Source organism: Mycosarcoma maydis, chromosome 13 (assembly GCF_000328475.2).
Source record: "Mycosarcoma maydis chromosome 13, whole genome shotgun sequence".
In the NCBI taxonomy this organism is placed as follows: Eukaryota; Fungi; Basidiomycota; class Ustilaginomycetes; order Ustilaginales; genus Mycosarcoma; species Mycosarcoma maydis.
This window is the reverse complement of record NC_026490.1, coordinates 204,647-222,657: the sequence shown is the minus strand read 5'-3', so window position 1 is coordinate 222,657 and position 18,011 is coordinate 204,647. Positions and strand designations below refer to the sequence as shown.

Below are 18,011 nucleotides of genomic sequence, written 5' to 3'. Positions count from 1 at the left end.
CGAGCTGAAAAAACTGGAGGGATCTGCAAACGGATCCTCGGATGGGAATGAGGTGTGAGCGAGTTTGAATCACGAATCATGAATCATGAATGCATGGCGTTGTGTTTGGTGTTGCTTTGCCATTTGAGAGTTTTGGGCGGCACCACGCACAATGATGGTCATTTGCAGAAACGATGATTTGACAGTTAGGTTGAGCATTCACGATTACCGCACGAGTCAGGGCGAACGCAGGCTAAATGGCCGAAATCGTGAAGGGAGGAGTTAATCATGTCGATCTTCCTCTCAACGTAACAGAAGCCTAGAAGCCCCACACGTCCGGCGCGGCGCATTCACGATTCACGATTCACATTCGTGATTCACGATTCGTGACTGGGACCACCGCCATCCTTACCGCAGAACACCAGATCAGCTCGCTTCTGCATCGTTGTCAAAATGCTAGAACTCGCTCCACCCACGAACATACGCATGTTCCCCTCCAACTATCGCGAATTCCTGGTTTCACCCGCTGCACCTGCCGTCCCGGCTGCACTCCAAACGCTGCAACCAGGCGAGATCTTCCGGCTCGCTCAACCTCGGTGGCCTGTAGACTCTGCCATGCCATCGTTCTACGCTCTCGCATCCACTACTATCTTTGCTGCCTTGTTGCTTGTCGCATTCAAAGACCTCGGTGCTCTGATCAATTATGGATTTCGTACGCGGCTTGGCATCGCCGGACATCCGGTCATGGGGATGGTGCTGTCACTGCTGGCTTTCACGATGCTACTGATTACCTATGAGAATGATATCAAGAAGAGATCAGGATACTACCAAGAAGGCTCGGATCCAAGGTATGTCGTTTGGTTGAGTGCTGGTGCGACGGTGTGTGCGATTCTCTGGGCGAGCAGCACTTTCCAGACGCCGATTGCAGCACCAGAAGAGCTGAAAGGTGATACACCAGCAACGAACGAGAGTAACCAGCCGGGTTTCAAGGGATCAAGACGACAGCAAAAGAAGCAGGCGAAACGCGAGGCCAAGAAGCTTACAGCTAAGTAAGAGTGACGACTCCACACCGTCTAAAGATCGTGTAACTCTAACCGTCATCTCGCGATTTGCAAGTCAAGCAGATCGTCTTCAGTAGGGGTTCAACGTATGTTGTAGCGTGAGATTTCCTTGCTTAGGACACGGGGGCGTTCACATTTCAACGTGTCTTACGCTAAACTGTCGAGTTACATGCAACTTATCTATGCTGAAAGATGCGCTCCGACAGAACAAGGCGCTGGAGAACAGACAGGACGGCCTAACGGGCCGAAATATAATAAGCGTTAGATAAGCAGGTCTGGCTTGACCGGATCCGAATAAATAATGCTCGTGATTGCGGCAATGTCGCCGATCTACTTCAATCGCACCTGTACCTAGACCTTAGCTTACTTCTCTTCCTTTATGTTGTCAATTTGAGTATACTGTATCTGTTTATAAAGAAGCATACTGGTATTTCCGACGACGTCCCATTATCTGCACCTATTTTCCTCAATCTAGAAAAGGATCTCCATAACCAAAAAAGGAAGAGCATAAAGGAAGAGCAAGAAATGAAGGAGGAAAATAAATCTGTGAATCACGAATGGAGCTACTTAACCATGTATTCAGTTCACATTTACGATGGTATCTGCAAAATCCCTCAAGCCGCGACCGAGTCGTAAGTGTCTCCTCACGCAGCTCTCTACCTCTCCACTCACGCACTTGCACTCACACTCAGCATCATCATGGTTTGCAATTCGCAGTTCCGGAGGATTAAGCGGGCAGCTGCAAAGGACATTCTTTTCATGATGTTTTGAGACACTTCTAGCACCATCTCAGGTCCAGCACACACCCTTTCCCAAGATGTTTTGACGATTGTGAATCAATATAGAAGGAGCCCGTGCTGGATTCTGTGACAAGATGTCGACCAACGAAATCTCTTCGTCAACGGTCCATTGACTCGTTTGGGTTTTTGCGATGTGGACTTTGAGGACGAATCAGGCGCAGACATGTTCTGAGGATGCTTTGATGAGCGTCGAAAGGAGTGCGAATTGCTGATCAAGTCGGGGATCGGGGTAGCAAGAGGGATTGTGTTTAGTGTGAATCAAATTGTGAATCGTGAATGTAGAAGCTGATTCATAATTATCGCACCAACTTTGGCGCTGTCGGCTTGCGTCTCCTGTCGCGTTGATTCGTGACTTTCCTGTACGTGGTGCAACGCTGTCGCCCACAACCTTCACACTCCATCACTCCCTTCTAACACATTATGACCAACTCACTTTCGACAGTAACATCAGCCAGCACCGCCTATCGGCCTGAGGCATTGCTCGGACCCCTCTTGCTCTACTCATGCATCATGAATAAGCAGAGGTGGATTTGACCGTACAGCACATTACCCATCTCTATGATCTTCCCACCTTCCGCTTGTATCTTCGATGCTTGACTCCCGCATAAGCCTCTCTAGGCTTGGGTCGGTGTATGAAATTAAAAATCAAGTAAGATATTATAATAAAATGTCTTTTGTAGCCGATTAGCGTAGGGTCTTCTGCCGGGAAAGGCCACGCGAGCTGCGTAAAATTTGAACTAAGTTTTGAAGTTGCTGAACCCGAAGAACAGAATCGCGAAGTCAGCAACAAGCTGCACGGCCCATTTCATCTGAGGCACGTAGAGGTTGAGTGCTCGCTTTTCATTGTAGGGACAGGGCACGTAGTTTCTCCAAGATGGTTCTGGCAACTCGGCGAAGTCGAAGGTGTCGATTTGGTGGATGAGTCTTGCCTTGAGGATATCAGGTGCAGAAGCCGTTTTAGAGAGCTTTTTGGGAAAGTCGACAGCTGAGACGGATTACCGACATTTATTAATAACGTTAGTTGGAATTCGAAGTCACCGCGAACCTCGCTTATGGTGTTAAACCCCCTAAGTAATGCGCTGTGACCAACACTTCGGTCATTGCCAAAGGTTACCCTCCATCGTTCAGCCTCCAGTGTCTTTCTCACCTTTTCTCTGACTCCCTTCTCCCTCCTTGTTCTGCATGCTGAACGAGAAGTTTTCGACTCCAAATTGCTATCTTTTTACCCTCTCCTTCATGATTCGAATCTTTTTTTTTTTTTTTTTTTTTTTAAAAAAAAGCGGCTTTGGCCCAAAATTTTGACTGACTGACTTGTGTTTAAGATTCAACCTCCCTCTCCTCCAGTCGAAGGTCGGAGGGGGTAGCGACCTGACGACTGGGAGTCGCTAAGGTTGCCGCCGCTGCAGGAGCGTATCGGGCGTGCTGACGAGAAAAGGCGGGAGGCTTACGCGTTGGTGTGAGAACAGAAGCGCAGACGTCCATAGTCTTAATCAACAGCGTAGGCACCTGTGCCTGTTGCGCTCACATCAGCGTAAGCACCTGATCTTGCTTCACGGTCGGAAATGACATCAGCTGGATCAACGAGTCCATGGAAGAAGAACTAAGAGCCAGCGTAGCAGCGCTCGCCGAGCCCGAAGAGGCGGACGAATCAGGGCAATCAGACATCGTCAGAGGAGGACGTTGGCGAAGAAGAGCCTCGTCGTCGTACACCGATGGATGAGAGCGGGGGTAAGTGTGCGGCAAGTTCAAGGTGGAATGGTGGAAGAAAATGCAAGTTTCTGTGGCACGTAAGGAAGTAATGAAATATTTAGTCGAGATGGGAGACAGCTACGAGTCGCGCGTAGGCGATGTTTGCTGTGAATACTCACGACTGATGCTTCACGCTTGTTTCAGACTTGTCTTTTCGCCCCTTCATAGGCTTGGACTTGCCTTGCTTTCGGCTCTCTGTCTTAAGGAGATATGTGAGAGGTGCACCATGGTGCGCTTGACACAGCGTGACATGGTAGTCACTAACGAGCTAGCAATATTCAGTCAATAACATCAAGGTAATCACAGGCGTGAGGGTGAGGTTGTAGGCTAGCTTGCTGCGATGCTGAAAGCAAATGAATTTAACACTAAGATTGATAGATCACGGATGACGGATCAAGGATCGCGGATAAACCTGCGTGCTGCTGCTGTACGCGTTGGTTGCTCTCTAAAAGAACGCGATTCGTGATTCGGCCAACGCGCAGTCACGAGTGGAACGATCACGGGGTAAAATTCCGAGACCAACACTCACGACTCACGACTCACGACTCACAACTCTTAACTCGGGAGTTACTGGAGCTTCTTGACACATTTGAGCCTTGCTTCGGCCCCACCTCGTCTCTCACGGCTACGTGTATCTACGGCATCGTTCAGAAACGTGCGCCCATGTTGGAACTCGACAAGCTCGACGTTGCCCGCGTTTCGTGGCTCCAGTCACTCGTATCACATCGAATTGTGCCTGTCGCCTTCGCAAAGCACCTCTACAAACGCTGCTGCACCATTGTCAATGCAACTTACAATGAAGAAGCCTACCGCGCAATGTTTGACGAGGCGGCCAAGCACCTGTCTAGTGTCGATCTCGAGCTGCGTACCTTCCGCGACCAACAATCTGGGCAGACAATGCTCGCGCTCGTCAACACCAAAGCCGACACGCTAATCCAAGGCGCAACCCGATACTCGGCACCCGAGATCGCCTTCATCAAGAAGCTGATCGAGGAAATCTTCAAAGCGAGAAGAGAGGCATATGCAATCGCATCTCTGGAAGCGGTCAGGCTAGGAAGCAAGCTGAGGACGCACTTGACTAGGGATGCGACCGAAGAGCTGTTGAAGAACCTCGTGGATCATAGGTGGATCGACTATTCAACAGAAGGCATCTACACGCTCTCAACACGGTCGCTTCTAGAGTTGCGCAACTATCTCCAGAACGAGTTCGGCGAAGAGTACTGCCATACCTGCTCGCACTGCAAGGACCTTGTCACGCTCGGCATCGGCTGCGTCAACATCTCACGCGGCTGCACAACGCGTTATCATCTTCACTGCGCACGCAGCACTATCGGCTCGGCCGTAGATGACGACGATGCTCTGCATCGATTGGCTGGATTCTCGTGCCACAACTGCATGCGAACATGGAAATCGCGCCCGATCGGGCCGAGGGCGCTAAAGCTCAGCACTGGTGGAGATCATGATGGTGTGCTAAGCCCTCAGCGTGAGCGCTCTGGAAGGGAGTCGCCGCGACGTCGGCAAACAAGCCACGCTTCGGAAGAGCAGCAGGAGGAGGCAGAGGAGGATCAAGAGGAGGTGCTTGCCACACAGCAACAGAATCGAGAATCCAGAGAATATCCTGAGGACGAACAAGAGCACGATGAACCAACACCGCCAAGCTCAACGCAACCCAATCAGCAGCAGACGCCATTACAGCAACGTTCTCGACGTCGGAAACAGGCCGACAATGTCGAAGAAGACAGCGATCAAGAGCTGGATATCACATCCCGAAAACGGGCCCGTTGATGCGCTCCTTCACCCAAGCCGTCTTCCCACGGCTCGTCTTTCACCTAGCATTTGTATCTTACCGCTGAGAGACAGTCAAGATAGTATACCCCGATATCAACCCAATGCATTTGCACAGCATCGCGATTTAGAGCACGCCTCAGCCAATTTATTGCGTCAAAATCCTCCTCTTTTCAGCACGTACACTCGAACAAGCGAAAACATCAACGAAAAGCGGATTGCGTACTTTTCCATTGCAAATAGTGCTGCCAGTGAGGATCGGTGAGGACAAGATGGATGAGCTACATTTTCGCAATCTGCCTTGTGCGTCGGAAAGGTGAAATTGAAGTGTTTAGCTTGGCGACTTGTGTTTGCGCGTAAGGCGGCGGTTCAGCTACTGTAGGCGTTAGCAGCTGTGGCAAGGTCAGCGTTGAACTTGTCAGCCAAGCTCTGAGCCTGAGCCTTCTCGGAATCGGGCGAAGCGTGGACCAGAGCAGCGCCGAAAGTGGCGGTGTCGGTCTTCAAAGTTGCAATGGTGCCCTTTGCAATACCGGTGATGCCGAGGCTGTCGAACTTGGGCTTGAGGACGACGAGCCTGTTGGTGGCCGACTTGACGTTGACCTCGGTGGCGGTGAGCGTGGTAATGATGTCCTGTGCATCGGCGACCGAGGGCGCTTCGGTGAGTGACTGCACGTCCGAGGTGCCAGACTTGATCTTGTCGTCGAGCGTGTTGGCAGCCGAGTTGATCCCGAGCGCCGAGAAATAGTTGAGGTCATCCGAGGCGAGCTGCTGGTTGAGCGAGGCCACGGCCGAATCGATTGCGGCGATGTCGGATTTCACTTGCGCCACCGTGGTCGATGAGACGATCGAGGCGAGCACCAGCAGCAGCGCAGAGGTGGTGTAGATGAACTTCATTGTAACGGCAAGTGAAAAGCGGTAGGATGCAGTTTGCAAGACGAGTGTACTGAGGACGTGAGTGAGAGCAGGTCTTTGATGTTAAGATGAGCAAAGCAGATTCTAGATGTAGAGATATGCTTGGTTTATATGTCTTTCAGTTGCGAGGTGTTGCTCGCCGATTCTGGCCTGTACGACCTTGCATCTACGGGTGAGAGTGCTCGCTCTTCTTCTCGGTTCTTCTCTTCTGCACAACACCGACTCGATACTCTTCTGGCTTCGCCACATCCAGCTCGCAAACAGACCAATGCAAAGCGTCGAACTGCTCTGTAAGGTGTGCCATGCAGCTCAGCGCTCGAGCCGTGCTTCCATTCTTCACCATCGTACCTTCCTCATCCCATCGCGCCACTTTGCTGTTCCCATCCAAAAGCGGGGAAGCTCGGAACACGTTGTTCCATCCACGCTGCGCGCTATCCCACTAGCGCCCTTCGCCGGCGTTGTTTCAAAGCCTCGCCTAACGAAGCGCGATCCAAGCCGATGTGGTGCGGGCGACGAAGCGAGCATCTTTCACGCTCATTCGTACAGGCCAGCTACCACCTAGATGTAAAAGGAACGGCAATCGTTCGCTTCGAGAAGTGCACTGGATGTGAAAAATGAGGCCAAGGTCACCTTACAGAGCACTTGGAGTGGCAAGGAGTCGATCAAGGTTTCTCGAAAGAAACGGATCGTCTTGGCTTGTCACGCTAGCAAGCGAGAGTACGAATCGGCTCGGCAAGTGGACTGAGCTGCAGCAATAGTGGGTGCAAGACGAAACAACAGTAAGGAACGATGTTCAAGGGAGACTGTGCACACGGAAACTCGTGAGGAGGGACAAAATGAGGCGGTTGATGATGTGAAACCAGCCTAGTGGTACGCGATCGACGTGGCACCAAACGTTTCCGTCGGTATGGTGTTTATGCTACTTGTCGTGTCCTATGACTGCCACAGGTCATCTCTGACTGTCACCTGAAGGCCAGACTTTTCAGACCGACCATTCAGCCGGCGTAGGCCAAAAGCAAAGCCACTCGTTTGATTCATGTTGGACGCTCAATAGCGCTTTGCAAGACCGAATGCGGCGAGAAGAAGGATGCAGACCATCAGCTGGGTACTGCTCACATCCGAATCTGTTCCAGGCACAAAAGTATGCTCGTCAGGTACGTTTGCGTCGTTCGGTCTAGCTAGAAGGGTGCTGCGAATCGTTGAGCGAGAGCTGTGAAAATCTCGCTCAGGGTTGTGCGGGGTAAAGCGTCCAGTAGTGCCAAAACCAGCGCCACAGGTTCGGCAACTACACGACTTGTGCTTTGGAACCAGGCTTGCGCAAATCACGAATCACCAATGGCGCCATGCTCGACTTGGCGCTTGTCATTTCACGATTTGATCCGTTTCATTCGTGATTCTGACTGGAAACTGATCGCGCTGTTCGACTGGTGCCGTTGGGACGAGCAGGAGCAAGGTGCATGTGTGGCGGGGTTGTCCGATTTTCAAAATCAAGGCCCACACCAAAGGCGGTCTAATTTAGCGTCGCTGGTGCGTGTGCGCGCTGTCGGTGATTCTGCTTCGCTGCGACCTTGCAAGCGAGAGGCAGCGTGATGGTACAAGACGCTATGCTAATTGGTCTGGCGGTGAGCCAACCTTGTGACCGCACATGATGGTGCTTCTGCGTGCTGCAACACACTTTGCCGTTTCGCGCCAATCACGAATCTGAATCGTCACCGTCCTGGACCCCAGCACATCCCGCATCTTGGCCCCACAACTCGTATGGTACGCAATCAGCTCTAACTTAACGTCACAAGATGCACACAGCCTTGCATTCACACCATGTCGCTCTGCAAGCTTACCCTCGCCTACACCGCTTCCTCTTTGCTCCTATCCTCCAAACCTTTCTCTTGCTTCAGTCATCCCCCTTGTGCATCTGTCAGCGTTGTTCGACTGATTGGATGCCGCATCCTCCCTATCCCATCGCCTTCCACACCGACAACTTTGACCCCCCAAAACTCAATCTTCCAACTCGCCTCCGCGTCCATATCGCACTTAGATCCTTCCTTCGTCCTATGACTACCATACGCCTTCTCCAAACGCCCCCACCAACGCACACACAAGCATCGACAGACTTGAAAGCGGTCCACGATCATGTCAGCCGTATGCACAACAGGTAAGATAAACAACATGCAAACCGAGTCTTGATCTCGCCCATAAAGCCAAATTCCAACGCTACACCCAAAGCTTGTTTTCGTCGTCCCCCACCGATCGCACAAACTCAATTCAGCTCACCCTGCCCGACACCACTGTTGCTCACGTTCATCCACGTCCCTCAACGACAAACACCACCTTGAGCGAAAGGAATCAAACCTCTATGAATACTAATACAAATACGATAATGCAGAATAGGTATGTTAAGCGGCAAGAAAAGTGTGCAAAATGGAAACCTTGGAAATCTAGGATGGGCCGTGGTATTTGAGATCATGCTGTGACGAGAGAAGAGGAGTTGCAAAGATGCTTGGCGAGAGAGCATCGCACAATGCTGAGTTCAGTGTGCGAGACCACGCGTAGCCTGGGTACGCTCGCTCTCCAACTTGGCCTTGTTGGCGGCAAAGGCCGCGTTGCGCACCTGCTCTACCTGCGCACACTTGTGTTGTTCAGGCAGACGGTGCTTGCCGCAAAACTTGAGGCTGCAATGCGGGCATTCTCCAACAAGGTTGATGGCCGCATCCTTGCACTGCCCGTCGGTACCGGCACCATTCTGACATCGCTTTTTGGCGCCTCCACGAAGACGAAGGACCAAGTGAAGAGTGGATTCCTTCTGAATGTTGTAGTCCGACAGAGTGCGACCATCTTCGAGCTGCTTGCCGGCAAAGATAAGACGCTGCTGATCAGGAGGAATGCCTTCCTTGTCTTGGATCTTGGCCTTGACGTTGTCGATGGTGTCCGAAGACTCGACTTCGAGAGTGATGGTCTTGCCTGTGAGCGTCTTGACAAAGATCTGCATACCACCGCGGAGTCGCAACACAAGGTGAAGCGTCGACTCTTTCTGAATGTTGTAGTCGGAGAGCGTTCGGCCGTCTTCGAGCTGCTTACCAGCGAAGATGAGACGCTGCTGATCAGGAGGAATGCCTTCCTTGTCCTGGATCTTGGCCTTGACGTTGTCGATGGTGTCCGAGGACTCGACTTCGAGAGTAATGGTCTTGCCCGTGAGCGTTTTAACAAAAATCTGCATCTGTTCCGGCAAGGACGGGTGGCGATGGCGAGCGAGGCGCTTCAGGGTGATCAGCCACTAATGACCACGGATGTAAAGATGTGTAGATGCAGTGTGGCTCCGGAAGAAGATGAGCAGCTACTTACTGTGCGAGCTAGAAGCGGAGGTTGGTGTGCGTGGTTGTGTCTGTGTGTGTGTGAAAGGATCGACTCGCTGGTCTTCGGAGACTGTGCAGATCGAGACGACTGGAGAATGTGCGAGACGACAAAGCTGTGAGGTAAGGTGCAGTGATGCCGAGACTAGGAGATCAGACCAAGTCAGTGGTGATGTGCTGGTGATGGTGAGGTGTCAAGGGGAAGTGTGGACAGATGAATGCCAAGATCTTATACGAGCTCAGCGCGGGCTGTGTGAGTGACTCGGGTCAAACGAGCAGGCAATTGCGTTTCGGGGTACTGCGCAGCGCAGTGCTGTGTGTGAGTACATCGTTATCTACGAAAATGACACACACTCACAAACACACCCTACGCAATGCCAATGCCCGCGTAGAGGGGTCGATGACATGCCAACGGGCCACTTAGACTTTTTGGCGGGAACTGAGTCTGAATCCAGACTCCAGTTTCTCTTGAAGCAACTCATGACTTGCCAAGCTACCAGACATTCACGATTCGTGCCTGCACTGTGCTGATACGTGAATCACTCAATTCACAGTCACGAGTCGCAGAGTGAGTCGATTTGAAATCTGATCTGAACCGAGTCAGTTCCGGGCTGAGTGAGACCTCCAGTGTGAGTCAAACGGACGCTCTAGGGCGAGACTGCGTGTTCACGCTTGTCGATTTCGAATTTCAACCTCCACACACCGCGCCACTCACGACTCTTGACTGCCTGCTCGAATCCGCCCTCCGAGCGGCTTCCTTGCGCTTCGAAAGTCGAGATTCGAGACCCTTGAAAAACGGATGACGCGTCCATGTAAATTTAGATACAGGCCTGCTCCTCACTCAACTGACTCGTGAATTGCTTGATAGCTTGCTTGCCACTCTATGACTTGATTTGGAAAGGGTGATCGAAAGTCCATGTGGCCTCTCCAACACTCTCACGAATATTTCTATTTTCCACATCTAAAATCTTATCGGGTACTCGTGACTCCCGATCCCTCCACGCTGGCTCTGTTTTGGCTTTTGCGTGACTGGCCTCACCTTCACTCGGACATGCATTCTTGACTGAACAGCATCGCATTAACAATTCAATCGTAGAGAGGCTTTGTGACAGGGGCGCTTCGTAGCCGGAATCAGGTAGAAGAGGCATGCAGGGAAGAGGCGATGTGGAAATATACATTGGCTTGAGTATTTGCTTCGATGGTATCTGCGTCTTCTGCGGCGAAGATTGAGGGAAGATATGCGTAGCGTAGCCACTCTACGCTACGCGGCTGGCCAAGCGTCGAATGGCAGGAACTGAAATGTACGCGGGACAGTACGTCTCGATTCCCGTCACCTCCCTTGGCAAGGGCAACTCGTACGGTCCGGCCTCGTCTACCTCGGGCGGCAGCAGCAGGTGGTCGTTACGGTCGTTGGGTACCACTCTCGACGCCACCGCCTTGAGGATCTCGGGCGAGATCGGGTTCTCGTAATCAGCCACGTAGTAGTGGGAGATGAGTTTCTGGATCTGCGTTGGCGTCAACATCCAGCAGACATCGTAGATAATGTCGATATCGCCTAGCGTCGCCTTCTTGAGTTGGAGAAGCTTAGTCGCCTGCATGAGGTGCTCAAGCTGCAGCGTGCCCTCGGGCATGTCGTGCGACTTGCACCACTCTTCGATGCGCGTAATGTTGTACTGGATCTGCATCGCTCGCTTCCACGAACAAAAGTTCCTTCGCATCAGCAGATCGTTGAAGCTCGTGACGCCGATCAGCTTGAGTAGCTCCGTCACCACCTGCTGCGTCACCGATGGCTCAACGTAGTAGCTCTTGAGACTCTTCCACACTTTGTTTAGGATGCCCAGGATATCATCCATCGTATGCATGGGTGTCGAGTTGTTCGAAAGCAGCCGGTTAAACAGACGGCCCGAGTGGTCGCTCGTCACAAAGCCTGGCAATGACTGACTCTCGACCAGCGCTGGGATCACCATCTTGTGCAGGCGCTTCTTGGCCTCCTGCATCCAGGTGTGGTAGATGTTGTACTCGAGCGAGTCCAGGTCGTGCTTGACAATCGTGACAAGGCGTTCGTAGTCGCCCCACTCGAACGATCGAGCCGCACCATCCACGCCGGGACCAATGCCCTGCAGCATGTCGCTCTCGGCGATGCAGACAAACGACAGGATCTCGTGCACGTTGGACAGCCAAAAGATGCCTGGAATGATAGCGTCCTCACCCTGGAACGACATGACATGCTGCTGAATCGTCTGCATCACGTTGGCCAGGAAGCGTTCAGATTCACGCACCAGTCCGTACTTCCACATCTCGTTGGTAACGAGCGAGATGAGGTGAGCTGGGAACAGTACTTCCTTGGGCGAAGGCGGGTTCTGCAGACTCGGAGCGGGCACCTTGAGGTAGCGAATGAGTCCGTTGAGGACATCCTCGTCGAGCTGCTCCTCATTCTCAAGGATGCGGATGATCTCCTCGGACGGGTCGTCCTGGTCGTACTCGTCGTCGTAGCCGTTGCGCTGACCAAAGCCAGGAATCTGGTGGCCTTCGAGGCCAAAAGCGACCGAGACATGACGGTTGGCGGTGGCGGCGCTGCGCTTGGCCGCCATCATGGCCTCCTCGTGCTCGTCACGACCGGCAGGGACGTCGCTCCAGGGGCCAGCCTCGCTGTGACGACGAGGACGGCGCTTGCTGCCACCTGTGGTGTAGCCGTTCTCCTTGCCCGTAGACATGTTGAAGACGGGCGGCGCTGCGTTTTCGATGCGCTGCGAGTTCTTCTGCAGCGTGTTGAGCGCATTGGCGCGGTTGAGCTGTTCGCGCAACGAAGCCACTTCGGATCGAAGCGTGTTGATTGTGGCAACATCGTCCTCGGACGATTTGGTGGCGCCATTGAGAGCCTCGGATCGTGCCTGCAATTCATCGGCCTGACGCTCGATTTCGGCGGTAAGATCGTTGATGCGCTTGTCCTGCTCGGCGATACGCTTGAGCGAGGCCTCTTGCTTGGCGTCGAGCTCCTTCTTGGCGGCCAAGAGCGCCTCAAACTCTGCCATGGCGACGGTGGGCTTGGCGAGCTCCTCGGCGAGGCCGCGGTTCCTGCCTTCAACTTCCTCGTGCTTGCCTTGCCATGTAAGCATCTGGGCCTCGAGCGCCTTGATCTTGGCCGAAAGCTCCTTGTTGTCCTTGATGCGTTTCTGCAGATTCTGCGTGAGCTCAACGACCTTGTTCTCGAGCTTGTACGAGACCTCCTTGAAATGCGAAACGGATCGGGCTTCGTTCCGTCGTGCCATGAGCTCTTTCTTGGCGAGGCGACGACGGTAGCACGATTGAAGGTGGATAACGCCTTGCTTCTCCTTGCGGAATTGGCGTCGAGCCATGGCACCGCGCAACAGCGCCTGAAGGCGCGTCGCCGAAAAGTCGATCTTGGCCGTCTTGTATGTGGATCGCACGGCTCGTCCACGGACGACGCTCTGGATCTTGATGACGGCCTGGCGTGTGGTTTGGTACTGCTTGCGCGCCAAGAAACCACGCGTTACGGTTTGGATCTTGGTAGCGGCTGTAGCCTGTCGAAGCTCGTTGACTTGCTTGATGGCCAAGCGCATTCGCCACCACGACTGTATCTTGACTGCGTTGGTTCGCATGGCCTGGTACTTTTTCATTTGGACGTGACGCCTCAAGTTCTTCTGGATGACGGTAGTGACTGAATTCAGGCGATCGGTGCGTCTCTGCTCGAACTGGGCGAGCATGCCAGCACGGAAGAAGATCTTGGTAAGACCAATCTGGTACTTGTCCTTCTCGGTGATGGTGGTAGTAAGGATATGGGTAGCCAAAGCCTTGACCTTGTCCATGTCTGACATATTCCAGCGGTCCGAGGGAACGAGCATGTAGTAACGCTCAGCAAAGTCGGCAAACGTCCAGCGCGAAGGGTAACCGGCACAACTGATGCGGATGGTCTCGAGCACACCACAAGCTCGGAGCTGGCCGAGGACGTTTTGTGGCTCGACCTCCCAGGCCTTTTTGGCCTCGTTGGGCTTGATGCAGCGGATGTAGTGGACGTTGGTGCTGTCGATGGTGTTCATGAGGCTGATGAGCGATGTCTTGAACTGCGAACCTAGGGTGGGCTTCTTGATGCTAGCGCCAGGTAGCTTGCGAGGGGCAGGCTTGACTGCAGCCGAGTCGGCCGAGGCATCGTTGGAATCGTCGGGCTTGTGCAAGTTGACGGCTGTGTCGAGGACCTCCTTGAGGAAGACGTTGGTGGTGTTGTTGAGCAGGTTAAGGTGCTCATCTGGCACAGTGTCCTTGTTCTTCTCGACAAAGCCTGCGCTCGAGTACTCGACGTCGAGGGCATAATGGCAGACGGTGAAGCCGGTGGTGCCGAAGCGAGGCTTTTTGAAGGCGTTCTTGAACTCGGGACGTCGGTCCATCTGGGTGTAGAGCTTCTGTACGAAGGACTCGTCGGAGCCGGAAGGGAGACGGGACTCTTCGTCGAGGAGCGAGAGGATACCGAGCTTACCCTCGATCATGTCGATGCATGGCTGGTTGTCGGAAAAGTCGATAAAAGTCCACGAGATTTGCTCCTGCAGATACTCTTCCTGCTCGAGCTTAAAGACGTGGTGGTTGAATTCATGCTGGAGACGTTCGTTGGCGTAGTTGATGCAGAACTGCTCGTACGAGTTGACCTTGAAACGCTCAAAGCCGTAAATATCCAGAACACCGATCATGGACTCGCGCGATTTGGATGAGCCGAGCGCAAGCGAACGGTTCATCTGGTCGACGAGCCAGTCAAAGAGGCAGGTGTAGACGTACTTGGAGACCGAGTCACGAACGACAATGGCTTGGGCCTGGGTGAGGTTGGAGACTACTTTTTCGCCACGAGTTTGAAGCTGCTTCTTGACGGTCCACTTGCGGAACTCGGACGAGTCGATTCCGAGCATACGGGTGGCCATGAACAGGCTGGGATCGTCGTCGGCCAAGACGGCATCGTTTCGTGCGGCGGTGATGTTGACATTGCCGAGGTGCAAGAGCGCAGCCAAGAGACGGAAGATGTTCCACTGACGTTCGATGGTGAGGCCGACGGTGCTGAGCGCCTTCTGCGTAGCCTTGAAGTCCTCGGCATCGTTGACACCGTTGATAATGTGGCTGCCGGCGCCGCCTTGGTTGAGGTAGAAGAACTTGGAAGCGTCTTCGAGGCCGAGATCCTTCTTTTCGGACGAAGGCGCGCCTGCACAGAGCTGGTAGAAGATGTGGTAGTTGCGCTCGGTCTCGGGCTGATAGACGAGGCGCGAACGTTCGAGCAGGTAGGTGCGCATCTTTGCGCCGACGATCTCGTGACTCTTGTCAAAGAGGATCTCAAGGTACTTTCCGAAGCGCGACGAGTTGTCGTTGCGAGTGGTCTTTGCGTTGCCAAAGGCTTCCATGATGGGGTTGGTGGCGAGAATTTGCTGCTCGGTCTCGCTCATGCCGCTGGTGTCCTTGCCTGCTGATCCAGCCTTGCGACTGCCGGGACGATCTGGGTCCTCGACGGTGGCAAAGTATCGCATGATGTACTTTGCGGATACCGTCTTACCGGCACCGGACTCACCGCTGACGACGATGGTCTGGTCTTTCTCGTCTCGGATCATGCATCGATAGGCGTCTTCTGCGATGGCAAAGAGATGTGGTTCGAGCTCACCCTTGCGTCTGCCTGAGTAGGCCTGGATGATCTCGGGGCTGTAGAGGCTGAGGCCGTAGAAGGGGTTGACAGCGATGAGCACGATACCAGAGTAGGTGTAAATGATGCGTTGCGAGTATCTGTTGAGGATAGTATGCAAGACCGAAGGTTCGTTGAGGTAACTGAGGTTGGTGAGGTCGTCGGTGGCCTCGAGGAGTGGCGGGTTGCGGAGCGGAGGCAGCTGGTCCTCGCCATCCTTGGCGGCGAGTTTTGCATCGGAAGTGATGACGGTCTTTGCTGTGCCCGTGTCATCGAGGGTGAATTCGAGCGTGATATCGCCCGAATCGCTCTTTGTGACGGGCTTGGCGAGAGTTGCGCTGGTCCAGCCGAGGTCCTTGTCTGGGAACCAGGTCCTGGTGCCGGGCACAAACGCCGCGAGGAGGTCGGCAGGTGCGGGTGCCATGGTTGGTGTTGCTTGACCTACTGTTGGATGCGTCTAGGCAAGCAGCGTCGTTTGGCGCTGCTGGTCAAGAAGGGAAAGGTCGAGGACGAGCGGGTCCAGCCTGCTGTTGACACTGAGGATCAAGCCAGTGGTACCAAGCAGATCTTAAGAGTCGATGGATGGGAGCTACGGAGCAAAGGACCGCCGGGGTGACTTGCACGCGTCGCGCGACGATGGAGCCACTGACACGGCGTGAGTGGCCAGCTGGTTGATTCGAGCGTACAATCGAGAAACCTGCTCGCGTGAATGAAAGGGGTGCAACAAGCCAGGGTGGAGGCGACGAGAAGAATGTGAACGAGCCTAGCCTAGCGAAGCAAGTCTAGCGTTAGCGAGAAGCGCCAAAGAAGAAAAAGGTGTAAGGGTGCGGAAGGAGGAACAAGCAAGGATGGTGCGCTGTGGATAAAGTGACAAGATCGGAAAGCACAAGTACACGCCCGAAGATCCAGGATGGTTCGAGCTGAACTGCACTCGTGAAGGAGGACCGGGGAGACGCTGAGACCCGAGCGAGACACGCACCAGAGTCAAGCCATCTAGCCTAGCCAGCCCAGCCCACATACACTCGCACGCTCGCACGCTCGCACGCTCGGAATCACGAATTGTGAACGCCTTTGTGAATACTCTGTGCTTTTGTGCAGTCACATGTAGCGCACACCCTTGCCCTCTTGAGTGTATGCTCGGCGTTGGTGATCACTGAATCACTGTTGTCGATTGTATTGATATATTTGGGGCGCAGTGGGTAGCAATAGCACCGCACCAGGTCAGAGAGTAAACGCTTAGTTTCCCCTCTGTGGATTCAGATTGCTCTTTCTCCACGACGCTCAACCGCACACGCACACACACTTTCGCCAGCGCAGCGTGTTGTGCAGATCGATTTGCAGAAGAAACGGCGTCGCGATTCACGATTCACGATTCACGCTTTTTGATTTTCAACTTGCAGGCCGACGCGCTAAAGTTGTACAGTATGTGAGTCTGTGAGTGATCCATCGTGGATGTACAAGCGCGAAGCGCTTCCACGCCGAGCATGCCAAAACCCCAAATCAAGGATCACGAATCGTCGAGTTGTGAGTCGTGAGTGTTGGACTCTCGCAAACAGTCACGAGTTTTCAAGTTGCTTTTGGTCGCGTTCTTGGATGGCCTGCAACAGCTGTATGCGCTCCTTTCAATAAATATATTTAACCCCGAGCACCTGACAGCTCGGTTGTATTGGTGATTGTTCTATAGTACGATATAACTTAACGTTACGTTAGTTGCTGCGTCTCTATTCACGATTTGTAGCCCATTTTCATTTTTCTTAACTAGATCTGAACGAACGTGCACAGCTGCCTCAGCGCGAGTCTCCTCTGGTATTCACGAATCGCTTTGTGGCATGCCCTAGCCGACAAAGCGTGAAGGACCCTGTCCCAAATTTGTGATTCACGATTCGTGATTCACAGATTGGGTTGTCTAGAGTCAGTTGTGAGAGTTTCAAGTGTTCACGGTTCCAGATCTTTCGCTGTCAAGTCGCTCCTGTTTGTATTTCGCGCCCTCGGTTCGTGGTTTGTGGTTCGTGGTTCGTGATTCGTGATTCGTGATTCGCGCCCTCTCCGCATTCACGTTTGTGTGCACAGTCTATCTGCACAACCACTCTCACAGACACGTCGCTGACACGCAATACGAAAGCTGACCAGTCGTGATTGGATACGTCTAAATGATGGGAAAGAACACAAAAAGGAGGATCGAGGCCAGACTCGCCGTTCACGTCACTGCGAAGAAAAGTTGAGACGGAGGATGCTAAGTGCAGTTGAGCAAATGTATATCAAACACTACTCGGGTATGTTGTGCAATGACCAGGATCGAGCCTGTCCGACCGACGTCGATCCGGAAAAGCGTCGACGACGCGCGCTTATACGAGGTACTGCTGCAAACCTGCAGCCTGCACCTTGTCTGGGATCTGCGTGTTGAGCTGGCTCACAAAGCCGCATACCTGCCCACGCAGCAGTGCGCCCAGGTTGTCCTCATCGCCGGCAAGCACGTGTGCAAACAGCTGCAGGATCGTTTCGATGTTCTGCGATGCCACTGCGTTGTTCGCCTGGATCAGGTTCATCATACAGTGCAGCACCGGCGACCACTCAGCCATGTCCTTCTGTAGCGGCAACGAAGAAAATAGGATAGGCAAAGCCTGATCCAGCGGCACAGCTTCAGCGTTCTTGATAATCATTCTTGAAAGGCACCCACACGCGTTGTCACGCGCCGTCACCACCTCGTCCG

The 18,011-nt window shown here is 53.4% G+C and overlaps 7 protein-coding genes across 7 annotated transcripts in view; 2 read left to right on the top strand and 5 right to left on the bottom strand.

Moving 5' to 3' along the window:
- Nucleotides 1–432: 432 nt before the first annotated feature.
- Nucleotides 433–1,032, top strand: UMAG_04560 (uncharacterized protein; the record flags this gene model as incomplete). Its single annotated transcript, XM_011392574.1, has 1 exon — nucleotides 433–1,032. The coding sequence occupies one exon, from the start codon at nucleotides 433–435 to the stop codon at nucleotides 1,030–1,032; it is 600 nt and encodes a 199-aa protein (XP_011390876.1).
- Nucleotides 1,033–3,157: 2,125 nt separating this feature from the next.
- On the bottom strand, nucleotides 3,158–3,505 carry UMAG_04559 (uncharacterized protein; the record flags this gene model as incomplete). Its single annotated transcript, XM_011392573.1, has 2 exons — nucleotides 3,158–3,352; nucleotides 3,380–3,505. 2 exons carry the CDS (start codon nucleotides 3,503–3,505, stop codon nucleotides 3,158–3,160), a joined length of 321 nt encoding a protein of 106 aa, XP_011390875.1.
- Nucleotides 3,506–4,252: 747 nt separating this feature from the next.
- On the top strand, nucleotides 4,253–5,374 carry UMAG_04558 (uncharacterized protein; the record flags this gene model as incomplete). The annotated part of the gene is made up of 1 exon (XM_011392572.1): nucleotides 4,253–5,374. The coding sequence occupies one exon, from the start codon at nucleotides 4,253–4,255 to the stop codon at nucleotides 5,372–5,374; it is 1,122 nt and encodes a 373-aa protein (XP_011390874.1).
- Nucleotides 5,375–5,743: 369 nt separating this feature from the next.
- Nucleotides 5,744–6,268, bottom strand: UMAG_04557 (uncharacterized protein; the record flags this gene model as incomplete). The annotated part of the gene is made up of 1 exon (XM_011392571.1): nucleotides 5,744–6,268. The coding sequence occupies one exon, from the start codon at nucleotides 6,266–6,268 to the stop codon at nucleotides 5,744–5,746; it is 525 nt and encodes a 174-aa protein (XP_011390873.1).
- Nucleotides 6,269–8,813: 2,545 nt separating this feature from the next.
- On the bottom strand, nucleotides 8,814–9,500 carry UMAG_10901 (putative polyubiquitin; the record flags this gene model as incomplete). Its single annotated transcript, XM_011392657.1, has 1 exon — nucleotides 8,814–9,500. The coding sequence occupies one exon, from the start codon at nucleotides 9,498–9,500 to the stop codon at nucleotides 8,814–8,816; it is 687 nt and encodes a 228-aa protein (XP_011390959.1).
- A 1,389-nt stretch (nucleotides 9,501–10,889) lies between these two features.
- On the bottom strand, nucleotides 10,890–15,725 carry UMAG_04555 (myosin V; the record flags this gene model as incomplete). Its single annotated transcript, XM_011392570.1, has 1 exon — nucleotides 10,890–15,725. One exon carries the CDS (start codon nucleotides 15,723–15,725, stop codon nucleotides 10,890–10,892), a length of 4,836 nt encoding a protein of 1,611 aa, XP_011390872.1.
- A 1,921-nt stretch (nucleotides 15,726–17,646) lies between these two features.
- UMAG_15014 (uncharacterized protein) overlaps nucleotides 17,647–18,011 on the bottom strand; it is a gene marked incomplete at both ends in the record, with an annotated part of 3,769 nt that continues 3,404 nt past the window's right edge. Inside the window, one exon of the mRNA XM_011392726.1 lies at nucleotides 17,647–18,009. Coding sequence (XP_011391028.1) covers nucleotides 17,647–18,009 — 363 coding nt within the window. The remainder of the gene's footprint in view (nucleotides 18,010–18,011) is intronic.